The sequence below is a fragment of the Entamoeba invadens genome, assembly GCF_000330505.1.
Source record: "Entamoeba invadens IP1 unplaced genomic scaffold scaff_1105074726713, whole genome shotgun sequence".
Classification (NCBI taxonomy): Eukaryota; Evosea; order Mastigamoebida; family Endamoebidae; genus Entamoeba; species Entamoeba invadens.
This window is the reverse complement of record NW_004443770.1, coordinates 87,393-100,270: the sequence shown is the minus strand read 5'-3', so window position 1 is coordinate 100,270 and position 12,878 is coordinate 87,393. Positions and strand designations below refer to the sequence as shown.

The window sequence follows — 12,878 nt, the reverse complement described above, 5'->3', positions numbered from 1 at the left end:
AATAACTAAACAATGAAAAGAACCGATAGTTAACAATGTACTAACTATCGTTTATTAAAGTTTAGTTGATATGTAAAAAGTAGTTTTAAATGGCATACACATAGCAATAGTATGTGTTTAGTTTTATTAACTCAACAATTTACTAACAATTGAATGAACAAACAAACTGTTGTTAAAAAAACATTTCTTAAAAAAAAATTCCCGTCACTGAGTGGTGGGTAAACAACAAGTAAATTTATATTAATTAAAAATATAAATAATTAAATAATTATAGTTGAAATTATTAAAAATGAAAATTAATTATAACATTTAAGAGTTAAATTTATATTACTTTTTATTAAAATTAAACTAACTTAAATCTAACTTATCATATAGTTTGTATAAACTATATTATAGTAATTTTAATTAATAATTATTTAAATACGTTTTAAATTAAAAGTTTTATTTAAAAGACAAAACGAATAACAGTCGAAATTTATTTTAAAAAAATAACACAAACGTTATTATTCAACTAGAATATATAGTAAAACAATTATTCAAAAATAGTAACTACAAGAGCTGTTGGAAACGAAAAAGAATTTTTTGAAGTTTGTCCACATTCCTTCGTCATATCTAGTTATTAAATATCAATTTACTTTTGTTTTAAAAACACCTCGATCATTTGAATCTGGTAAAATAATAAATTGATAGTAAATGAACAATACATAAATAGTAACAAACGGATTAGGGAGATTGACATCTTTGTTTTTGATATATTCGTAAGTTGTGTAATTGTGCAGCATTGCCTTGACGTGAAAAGCCCATAATTTGCAAATGAAGAAAGAGACGATTGAGAAAATACAAAATGAGAGTACAAGTAGTGGGCATTTCAAAACGATCCCAAATAACATTTTCAAAAACATTTTATAAACCGCAATTCCACACACGAGAGCAGCCACAATATCCGTGAAAAATGTTATTGTCAGAAACACAAAAAATGTTTTTCGGTTGTATGACCCGATAGTGTTACCCACCCAACTGCACCAATGATCAAATCGATCGACACAGCAGTTACTGCGACGACAGTGGTGGACTCTTAAAGGTCTTACAAATTTACACGACGCACAGAAAGGCCTTTGCAAATAACATTTTTTATACTTTGCAGTTATGTTATTCCCAAACAAGTGGATGTCGATCATCTTCAGTTTCTCGGAACAGTGACGGGAAAAATAGGCGGCACGGGAAGAGATTCTTCCCGGATCGCTTGCGTTAAGTGACACCATACAACAACACATCCACGGCCACGTAATATACAGCCAAATCTCAAAAATAAAGATGTCAGTTAGATGTGAATAGAACACCGCAGTCCCCCCACAAACCACCATAACACTGAATGAAATTAAAAACCACATTTGGTTATGAACCTCTTGACATAGCGTTTTATATATTCGGGTTACTATCATTAATACCAAGTAGCAGAGTTGTCTCTCTTTTCGAGTTGTGTCCTTCACTTTTTCTTTTACTATTACTTTATACCATTTTACTATATATTTTACTATAACAATTAATTAGATTACACTTATTTATTTATTATTTATTGTAGTTAATTAAGTATGGAAATGATATACTTATTTTTATTATAACATATAGTTCTTTATTGGTCAAGCAAGTGGTACTAGAAAGATATAGTAAATGAATAGTTATATTCTATTTGTATTAGATACGTAACTATAAATATAGTAACATGCCAAAGGACTTACTTATCGACAATTGGTTCGTTGTTTTCGTCGATCCTCGACAGTTTCCTATACGTCTGAGTCGTCAAGTTTTTCTGTACAAAGGCCGTGAAGTCTATTTCATATAAGTTTTTATTCTTTCCGAGTTCGACTTGGACTATTTCCTTTCCGCCGTTGAGGAACCCTTTATAGAGTGTTTCGAGCAGATCCGAGAACTCTTTAGTACACCTTTTTCCGGAATAACACCACCTTGCTGGTCCCCAAATGACTTCTTTTCGAACTCTTCGAATGTTTCGTGTGAACGTTGTAATTTTATTAATTTGTTTTAAGTTCTTAAAATCGATTTCGTAGTCGCCTACGACTAACTTTTTCTTTTGTGGAACGTTTTGAAGGTCGACTGGGCCAACATAAATCTCATCCAAAAATTGTTGATAATGTTCTTCAAGTTGCTGATTTTCGTTTCGGTGATATGGCGTCCAACTCGAACTAAATAAAAATCCCTTTTCTTCCTCCCACTCCCACTGAAAATATATGGTCGCCTCACTCGGCTCCAAACTCATTGACTTTCTTTGTTTCGCCTTTTCTTGCTGTCCCCTTTTGATACTATTTTTTTGGATTAAAATTAAAGTTATATTTTTTTAATATTTTTTATAATAACTTATAAATTATATTATATTTACTAGTTATCTAATTGTTTATTTTGTAAAAATGTTTTTTTTACATTAATTTGATGTTTAATAAAAATTGTTTTTTGGTTTTATTTGAAATGGTGTGATATATTTATACTATGAATTATAATTATTCAAATTATTTATACAATTATGTAATTTATTTAACATTATAATATAAAATTCATTATAAATTTGTATTAGACAAGTTGTATAATAAATATAATAATTTTAAACAAATAATTCTAGTTATCTTTATAATACTTTTTGTGTTATATTTATTATTAAAATAAACCATAATATATAATACTCAATAATTTTTTCTATTTTTTTTTATATTATTTTATATAATTAAAATATCTTCGACAATATAATTAGCATTTTAATAAAAGTTTTAATTATTAAATAATAACAGATAGTTATTATTATTACATAATTAATAATGAACTATTTAGTATATTAAAACTATCGAACCATAATAAATCATTCATTCAATTCATTTTTTAGTTTCTTTCTGCAAATGAGTTTAAGTGATGAATAAAAAAGCTTTCAACAAACCTTTGGCTTCTTCTCTTTCGGTTTTTTAATTGCCTTTGAATCCTTTTCTTTCTTTTTCAGTTCCTCGTCGTCCTCGTTATCGCTCCCGAGTGCGGGGAGTTCCTCGTCGTCCTCCTCCATCGCGTTTTCTTCTTGTGAGATCTTTGTGATGTATCCAGAAAGATGGATTGAGTGGATTCCCGTGTTCAAGAAGACGACGTTTTGCTTTGCGATGACGAGGTCGAGTTGTGTGTGGTCACGATGCCCCGGGATGAACGAAACAATTAAAGTTTTCGTTTGGTTGCACAGTATTGACAATTGACTGCGTTGTTTCAACTCGGTTTTTGTCTTTGTGACCAACATCTTTCCGTTACTTTATATCTTGTGTGTGATTGAAATTTTTGATGAGATGAGTTATTGAGTTTTACTATTAATGTGTATTGTAAGTTATTTTTAATTATAAACAAACAGCGTTTGTAATGTGGAGGATATCACCCGTCTTGAACTCTGTCTTTTCGTTTGGCTTCACCACAAGACTCCAAAACATGGTTTTTATTTATTGAGTTCTATGGTTCTTTTTTCTTGTTATTCTTTTTATTTTTAATTATTTCTTATTAACCATTTAATTACTATTAGTTTTTAGTTTTTTTTTTTAGGTTCAAATCTCTATTTTGTTTATTCTGTTAAAAATTATCTTAGTGATAAAACCAAATTAAGACAATATTATTCAATAGTTTTACTAAGATATTTTTTCAAAAAAATGAACTAATAATAGCAATAGAATATTACTTTAAAAACCTATTATATTATAGTACATTATATACACCATGTACAATACTTTATTAATACAGTTTATAATACTTAATAATACATTTTATTCATGTATTAAATTTAATTAAATAAATATAGTACAGTACAACCAGACAGTAACAACCTAATTAATTACACGTTATCAGCCTCGAACTGCGAGAATTCCTTCGCGTACATTCTTTTATTTTCGTCGACGAGGTTATCGACATTCTTTGCATTAAAATTCCCGAACTCGACGAACCCAGGACTTTCCTTTCTTTTCACCATTCCTTTCTTTCCGCTAATCACGTCATTTTTTTTGATTTGATTTTGTTTTAAAGTTCTTTCATCTTCAAAATAGCCGGTGTCGTGTTCATTTTCGAGTTCCGGTACGAAAATGTCTTCTCTGTTCTCATCAAAAAGGGTACTCCAGTGGATGTCCTTGAAGAAGATGTGTTTTTCTATCTCATTAAAATTTGGGCGATTGTTAGGATCGCAGCTCAGCAATTTATCGACGAGATCCTTCATCATCTCCGACACTTCCACGTCATCAGGCCAGCAGTATTTCCCTTCTTGTATTTTCATGAATATAGCGTCTGGTGTTGGCGCATTAAAAGGGGGGTATCCTACGACAAATTCGAACATCATACATCCCAGAGCAAAGTAGTCACTTGCAAAGGAGTAACTATTTGACATTAAGATTTCAGGCGCAGCATAGTCTGGAGTACAGAAGATCCCATTCTTCTGCACAGACTCTTCTGATACAAAGCCATATGAAGACAAGCCAAAATCAGTTAACACTAAATGCCCATTTTTGTCAATCAAAATGTTATCCGGTTTAATGTCCTTATGAACACAACCAAGCGCGTGAATGTAATGCAACGACAAAATAATCTCCGCTGAATACACCTTCGCTACATGCTCACTAAAGCACCCAATTTGTTCTAATAAAGTCGCCAAATCTCCTCCAGGGCAGTACTCCATTATCAAATAGAGATTGACGTCATCTTGAAACGCCCAAAACAATTTGACTACCGAATTGTTGTGAGCGTTCGACAAGAAATTCTTCTCAACTAATACAGAGTCCACTACATTCTTCCGAATCATATCATCCTTTCGCATCACTTTCATCGCATAGTAATCCCCTGTGCTCTTCTTTTTAACTAAATATATCCGGCTATACGCTCCAGCACTAAACTTCTTCACTATATCAAAGTCATCCACCGTCGTGAGATTCGAGTCCGGGCGCTGTAAGACTTCTTGTTTCGTTTGTTTCGCAGTCGTCGATAAGATAGAAAGAAAACTCCACATGTTCTTACACCCCTTCCCTTCACAATATTCGATTAACAACTTCTGATATGTAACTAGAACATCAGTGATCGCACGCGCAAATGTTAATAAGATCACATCTTCTAAATCTACACACAACGTCTTAATCGCTTCGATTAATTTCCCAACTTTTAAATAACACGATGGTACTTTAGATGACGGAAGAAGTTCAATCAGCTGCGTGTATTTGAACGTGTTTTTAATCATTTTACATCCATACGAATCACGAAGATACGTCACAAGTAATTTGAACCGATTCATACACGACATCTCTTTACTACACCCACGAACTATCAATTCACAAAGTCGCGTGTGGTCACAAAACTGTGACATTTTATATTGGTGTTCACACAACTTACACACTAACATTTTGCTGTGGGTCACAGAGTTCTTTAAATAAAGTGTTAATAGTAATACTTTAATTAATTTATTATAATTTTATTATATTATCAGTTCTAATAAATAAATGAGAATTCATAGATTAACAAAGTAATACATTATAATATAGTTCTATTTTAATTTATTATTAGTAAAACAAATACTCGAGTTAATTTCTATATTTATTAATATATTTATTAGAATAAATAACAAACGAAGAATCAATGCTTTGTGTACTGTTTGTAGCTCTAAACTCCTGGAACTGTTCCAAAGCGTCGAACCCGCAGCCGCAATACATTCTATACATCTTATGAATGTTAATAAATAGCCATGTTATTTTCTGGACCCCTCCCAAATTTGTATACAATTTACTCACCACAAGAAGCTTCTGAAAAGTGTCTTCCAATTTGTTCCCCTCCAAAAAGTCACTCAATTGAAGGCCTCGAATTTCCTCGAAGAACTTGCAGTGTTCCTCTTTCATCTCTTTTCTGTCTTCCAAGTAGACGGGGTAGATCGTGTTCATTTCGTTTCGAAATCGTTCATAGAGTGCGTTAATAACACTTTCATACGAAGAGCAGACGTCTGTGTCGAACATTCGAGAGAGCCGTTTCCCCGTTTTCTTTCTTGGCGAGTCGTTCACGCTCAGTGCCGAGAACGACGCTATTGCCAACGTCGTTGACGTCTTTTTCTTCGCGTTTGGGGGGATGACTTTCATTCGTGTACACAGCGGGGTACTTCTTCCTTTAGCCACGTTGATATCCGTTTGTATTGCTGACAACCACGACAAGAAGTCGTCGTCGTTCTCCACATACAGAGAACACAGCGTCATATTGTTTCGGGAGAGGGTCATGACATTCGGCCCTTTATCAAGAACAGGCGCTATCGTACAATTCCGTATACAAAACACTTCGATCGGGTCTTCATACACCAAAAGATCCTTCGCAGTCTTAAACAGCGCTATCACATTCTTCGCTAACACTGCATACCGCCGTTTCCAATTCTTAAAAAAACTCCCTTCAATCGACAAATACCCCGCCTTCCGCTGTTTAGAAAACCCAACTATGTGTTTGTCTGGGGGTTGCATGAACCACTCAACTACCACAGTGTCTTTTAAGACGCCCGGGATCTTTACTATAGTTTCTAAGTATTTTGAAAGTTCTTTGGATCTTCGATGGATGACGTCCGGATGGGAGCCACTGTGTAATATTTCTTTTGGGGGAAGGGTAGGCATGACTTTCTTCGGGAGTTTTAAATGAAGGTAATTGTCGAGAAAATAGAATTGCGAGTATCTTTTCTCAATAACCTTTTTATTAGTATATTTTTAATAACTATACTATATATTATTATACTATACTTTACTCAATATGATATTAATAGATATAGTATATGTCATCTAATATTCATTAACTAATAACAAACCATTGACGTGTTTTCAAGCTGGACTTCGAAGAAATAGATCCCTACTACTGTCGGACTTAAGACGGAAGATATATCAATCTGTTGTTCACACTTCAAAAATGATATTGTAAGAATAACTAAAGCAATTTGGGATTGACGACGACAGTCACATGACACTCGCTCGGGAGTTGCATTGTCGGGAGAAGCAGACGGTGTCACTGTTTTTCCTCCTTGTGATGTTGAACGGTCGAATGGGACTGGTGTTCGCGTCTGGCCTATGTTCAGACGCTGCATCATTGAAATTCGAGTTTGTTTTGTTTGGACATCTCTTTCGATGTATTGTATTTTTAGTGGTAACTCCAGACACACCCATTTTTACTAAACTGAATAATAAAAACTACTATTAAGTGTAATTATTATAATTATACTGTGAATATTAAAATCCAAAAGTGGATTTTTTTTTTTAAATTTCAATCGTTTTTGGTGTAACACTCACTTTTTATCCTAATCAAAACATACCATTCAGAACTTTAAGAAAACACCTCTTTTCGATGGGAATAGAAACACATTTTTGGATCGAAAGCATGCATATAAATAATTTGAATATAAAAAACTATGAATTTATCAATTAGACTTTTTTTCTTCCCATTTTTGTGTCCGTTTTTGTTTCTTTTACTTGATTTATTCAATTTTGGATTATCTATTTTAATATCCAAAAGTTAATTTTTTTTGTATGTTTTCCCGATTTATTACATAAATATACGCCATTTGTTTTTTATTTTTTAACATTTAAATGAATAACAAAATTATAGATAAATTACCATAATATATAGTATATCTATTTATAATAGTTTATTTTAAAAGAACAACTATAATTAAATTAGTATATTTTTGTATATTACCAAAAATATTCTATAATCTATATTTATATAGTAAAAATATTATTTAAGAACTATAAAAAAACACAACTTATGTTTCATTCTATATTTCCTCCTAACTCCGCAAGGGGATCAAATAGGTTCTCGTCGACGTTTTGTTCGTTGTAAACAGGTCCGGCTGCTTTTGGTTTGTTCATTTCTTCTTCTTTAAGTTCTACAGTTAAGTTATTATGTTCGATGGTGAAACTATTTCATATTAATTAAATTATTATCATATAATAGTTAAAACCAAATTGAACAACAAACTGAGTTTCTCTTGATCTTTCTCGTTATCGATATCCAAAATCTTTTTATAAATGTCAACACACTTTTTCAGTTGCAAAACAAAGGGGATGTTTGTGTCTTGTGACTTAACAGTGCATTCATGGAGGAGTAACTTCCCCTGTAAAAACAATTCATATAATTCACTCCCTTTCATCTTGGTCTCTCCGTTCTTTTGCATCAACACAACGTCATGCATAATCCATCTGTATCGCTCCTGTGTCGTTAGTTTTGTATATCACATATAGTTAATTAAATAATTCTTTCCACTAAAATATAAAATTCACATAGATAGATAAAATGTATAGTTTGTTTACTATTATTTAACTATTATAAAAACAAACGAAAAATTCTGAAGGAGAAGAACTATCGTATTGCCCCTTTTTATTCTTCGCAGCTTTTTTATTCTTCTTTTTCATCAAACTTACGTTGACGTTGAGTTTTTGTTTTCGGAGTCCATATAGTTCCTCCAAACTATAAATCTTTATCTCCGACATAAAAAATAAAATATGAGTTCGTTTAGTTTTGTTTATGGGTTTTAATTTTTTTTATATTTTTTAAACTAATTAATTAATCAAAATAAAATAAAATACTTAAAATTATTAATTTTAAAAAGTAAAATTATTTATTGTATTAATGACATTAATTATGGTATTAAAAATTATAAATATTTATTAATAATTGTAATAACATTAAAAATAACAAATATTATTTATTAATAATAATTATAATACAGTATTATTATCTTATAAAGAGTGTTAATGTAAAAGACCACTTTTTAAGAGATGGCTTTAAAAATTTTAAATGTTTTTGTTGTAATTGCCATTATATTTGTTTAAAAGTTTTCAAAAATGGTTTTTGATCAAATTCAAAAAAATAATTTTTTGATAGATACAGTAAAGAGATGGAAAAAACCGCTTTTGATAATTTTTGGTGAATAATGGTAAAATGTTTTCTAAATGTTATTTGATTTTATTTTTTTATTTAAACAAAAAGAAAAAAACATCATTTTCATTTTGCCTGAGCATTTTTTCGAATTGTTTAGAAGAAGGCAGTTAAAGTCTATTTATATTACGGTTAATAGTTGAGTTATTCCAGAATTTATTTGTAAGAAAACGGGATATTGACAACACTTTAAAGACATTTAACCAAAAATACATTCGTTTTCAAATAAATAAATAAACATTAAGTATGATAATTTTAATAAATAAATAAAACAAAAATGAATGTTGTTATCTTCGTTATCGGCTTCTTCCTTGTCGTCACTTTAAATTTATCACTTTAATATTATTTTCTTCATTGTGTTGCTGTCTAATAAACAAACAAAAATTGTTTAACTTCGCATTAAACGTTATATTTTGTAATTTACACTTTACAAGTTCTCTTTTATACCCTTCTTCATTTTTTTGATTATTAGAACTTTAAAAATAAATATTTTACAGATTTTTATTGCGATAAAACGCAATAATATTAAATGGAAAATTTAATTAAAAAAATAAAAAAAAAATAAAACCAAGTTATTTTTTTTTCTTTTCGAGGTTTCTTTTCATTTGAAATTTTGTTCTTTTCATCCTTTTTGATTTTCATAAGTTTTTCAACACCGAGCATGTGCTCTCTATCAGAAAAATTTTCAATGGAGACTCTAACAGTCTGGGTTTCTTTTCTTTTTGGATCCTTACCAAAAAAGAGCAAACCTCTCTGGCATAAGACATGTCAACTTTTGCAACACCTTTAAGAAGGTCTACAGTGTTGAAGTTGGGGTTGACACGTCTCATGTTTTCCAACTCTTCTTTAGATGGGTGTTGAACCACGTATATTATACCAGCCTGTTTGAAGGCGCTAATCATCGTGTCGCCATCAAACACTACTTCCCATGAGTAAACAAGCTGCCTAATTTTGTCTTCCTCTGAGAGCTTTGCAAATTTTTTCAATGCATTTTTGAACTCGGGTGAGTTCATTTTGAGAATTTTCCCGTTTCTTTGGACCTTTTCGTCACACTTTTCATTTTCTTTTTCACTTAATGAAATTTTGTGTAACATCAAATTGTTTTTGTCCGCAAGGAAAGTTTTTTGTTTCCCGAAAAGTCCCAGATCCATAGGCTGACATAAATGGGAACTGTGGGGGACTTCCTTTATAATTTTAACACAATTTTCTCGAAATAATGCTTCAATTTCATCACTGAAATGGCCCAAAAAGCTGTCAATAATTAGATACGCCTTCGTATCAACTCTCACACCCATTCGGTTTCTTTTTTCCTTAATAATCGGGAAAACACTTGTTTGAGCCACATTGTGTATAATTCCGTATTTAGAACACCTGATTTTTGGTATCTAATAATAGCACGACTCTTGAGTTCCACAATTAGCTTGTCTATAGTGGTGAGTCTTTTGGTAACAACAAGGGGTATCATTTTTGTCCCATCTAGACAACCACAACACAAAAGACTCGTTCTACAACCATCTCTGTCGACTTCGTTAAAAACTTGTTCCCCTGATTCGACTGACATGTAGACAACTCGGGTTCTAGAATCAACCCATTCATCGAATCCAACTTCATCTAAGTTAAAAACAAGCTCAAATCTGCATCCATCCAATTTTCTTTTTAATTCTGAGTAATACTGCAGGATGGCAGTTTGTGATACCTCTGGTCGTTTTGTTTCCATAACTTGGGCTTTTTTGTTTCAATTCCTGGGATTAATTTAAGGACTTTATTTAATTGCCTTGTTCCCATTGTTTTGCCGAAATTTTCAAACATGAAAAGTCCAATTTCTTCTGGTTTTGCTTTTTTGGTTTCTTTCATTTCTTCTGCTATTTTTAGAACTTCTTCATCTGAAAGAAGTCGTTTTCTTTTCTTTTCTGAAATTTTTCCATTTTTGTCTTCTTTTCGTATTTTTTGAATTTGGGAATTTACACCCGATTCCTTAAAAGTCCCGAAAAATACTCAAGTGCCACTCTGATTGATTTTTTAGTTCCTTTAAACTCATTAATTGGTACATTAGAAAGATCGTTTAATGAAAACCGCACTTGCTCTCTAAAAGTGGGAAAAGATTCTTTTTTATTTTTATCTCAAGGTCTTGGAAAGCTTTGAAAATAATAGGGCAATTAATCAGGTATTGTTCGGCCCTTTGACTAACAGGAATTTTCGGACCAATCATTTTTCAAACTTTCATGTATTTTGGAACATTTTTTATTTTCTTTCTTTAATTGAGGGGGCTTGGAAGAAGGTTGGGACATTGTTTAAAAAGGTTTATAAAAGAGTTAATTTTATAGGCTATTGATATTGTTTTTTATATTATTGTTAAATTTTATTGGTTATCTATTATTATTATTTAAAAATTTAACAAGTGTTTTTTAATCTAACAATTTTATAGTTACTTTGTTTTGTTGCGATAAAAGACTTTTTTATTTTTATTGTTAGTAAAGTTAAAGAATTGTTTTTATTATTTACTTGTATATTATCAAATGAAAAATAACTTTGTTATTAATTGTTAAATTTGTTGTTTATTAATATATTTTTAATCAATTTAAATAAATGATGTTGCGATAAATAAATTTAGATTTATAAATTATTATATTTTAAAACTATTAATTATTATAATTTAACCATTTATGTAACTAAAATCGTATTTTTGAAAAACTGGTTAAAAAATAGTTTATTTACTATTATAAAATAGTTAAAAACGATGACTTATATTTTTCTTATTGTCAAATTTAATTGCATGACACCCATATAATGATCATGAATTGATTCATTTGACACAACGTATCGAAGCCGTGGTTGTTGTTGTGTGTCTCTTTTGAACTATACAAGTGTTAAATGGGTTTCATTACTTTTCAGACCCACCATTCGAATCAATTTTGAAACAGGTTATAGTATAAATTATAATAAATAATTAATGTTTTTAGTTATTTTCTTCTTCTTTATAAAAGTATGTGCTGAAATCCCAAAATATTTCATATATTTACTGTAATAAAATGAACAAGATAGTCCATCAAATAGTAAGAAAGTTGTTGATAATCATTTTTTGTAATTAATGGATAAAGGTATAAGAACATTTTTAAGATAAACAACACATCAACTTTCACTTTGGCACCATGTCTTCTCAATAACGTATTGGGTTTAACAGTCATTGTCTCCATGATGTTTTCAACAATTTTTATTGAAATGCACTTTTGGGCAAGCATTTTGGCTGGCGGGAAAAACCGCTTCACTGCCATTTACTTGTTTTATTGTATAGAAAAATAACGTTTTTGGCATTTTGCCGAGTTTTAAAATAAAAAATAATACGGTGGCGAAAACCCGCTTTAGATCTTTTTTTGTCTTTTCATAACCAAATTTTTATTGTTTTATTATAAAAACTTATCCAATAACCAAATATTGCCCTTTTAAATTGTGAAAAAATAGTGTGTTTTTTCTCGGCATACAAATATTTTTTAACCAAATGTATTGAATAACATACAAAAACACACAATAAACTTGAACTCATTCACCATACAGAAATGATTGCCGCACTTTCGGATCGTCCACAGTATCCTCACAGTCTTTTTTAACATTTCTCTGCATGGCGGGAAAACCCGCTTTACTACCATTTAGTGAAATTACACATAATTATAACCAAAGTTTCAATTTGCCTCAAATGATTGAGGTTTTGGTGGATAAAAGCTAAAAAACACGAGAAATTCAAACGGACATGTGCAGCGCCCTTTTACCGCTTCTGATAATTTACATAAAATTATCCGTCTTACATTGTTTTTATTGACCAATGTTAATAAAGTGCTTCGTTTATTTTATAAAAAGTTTCAAAAAAGCAAGTACAACGAAATAACGAGTCATTTATCGCTTGCTTGACAGGCACTTGAAAAACC

General features: G+C 30.7%; 6 protein-coding genes across 6 annotated transcripts; all 6 read right to left on the bottom strand.

Moving 5' to 3' along the window:
- Positions 1-1,442, bottom strand: EIN_428740 (kinectin, putative; the record flags this gene model as incomplete). Its single annotated transcript, XM_004261871.1, has 3 exons — positions 1-40; positions 551-612; positions 653-1,442. Coding segments are annotated over 3 exons (892 nt in total), but the record flags the coding sequence as incomplete, so codon positions are not given.
- A 293-nt stretch (positions 1,443-1,735) lies between these two features.
- EIN_428730 (hypothetical protein) lies at positions 1,736-2,275 on the bottom strand (the record flags this gene model as incomplete). The annotated part of the gene is made up of 1 exon (XM_004261870.1): positions 1,736-2,275. The coding sequence occupies one exon, from the start codon at positions 2,273-2,275 to the stop codon at positions 1,736-1,738; it is 540 nt and encodes a 179-aa protein (XP_004261918.1).
- A 657-nt stretch (positions 2,276-2,932) lies between these two features.
- EIN_428720 (hypothetical protein) lies at positions 2,933-3,467 on the bottom strand (the record flags this gene model as incomplete). Its single annotated transcript, XM_004261869.1, has 2 exons — positions 2,933-3,283; positions 3,390-3,467. 2 exons carry the CDS (start codon positions 3,465-3,467, stop codon positions 2,933-2,935), a joined length of 429 nt encoding a protein of 142 aa, XP_004261917.1.
- A 395-nt stretch (positions 3,468-3,862) lies between these two features.
- On the bottom strand, positions 3,863-5,407 carry EIN_428710 (cAMP-dependent protein kinase, alpha-catalytic subunit, putative; the record flags this gene model as incomplete). The annotated part of the gene is made up of 1 exon (XM_004261868.1): positions 3,863-5,407. The coding sequence occupies one exon, from the start codon at positions 5,405-5,407 to the stop codon at positions 3,863-3,865; it is 1,545 nt and encodes a 514-aa protein (XP_004261916.1).
- A 178-nt stretch (positions 5,408-5,585) lies between these two features.
- On the bottom strand, positions 5,586-7,108 carry EIN_428700 (hypothetical protein; the record flags this gene model as incomplete). The annotated part of the gene is made up of 2 exons (XM_004261867.1): positions 5,586-6,719; positions 6,836-7,108. The coding sequence occupies 2 exons, from the start codon at positions 7,106-7,108 to the stop codon at positions 5,586-5,588; spliced, it is 1,407 nt and encodes a 468-aa protein (XP_004261915.1).
- Positions 7,109-7,790: 682 nt separating this feature from the next.
- Positions 7,791-8,510, bottom strand: EIN_428690 (hypothetical protein; the record flags this gene model as incomplete). The annotated part of the gene is made up of 3 exons (XM_004261866.1): positions 7,791-7,906; positions 7,999-8,230; positions 8,358-8,510. 3 exons carry the CDS (start codon positions 8,508-8,510, stop codon positions 7,791-7,793), a joined length of 501 nt encoding a protein of 166 aa, XP_004261914.1.
- Positions 8,511-12,878: the final 4,368 nt, after the last annotated feature.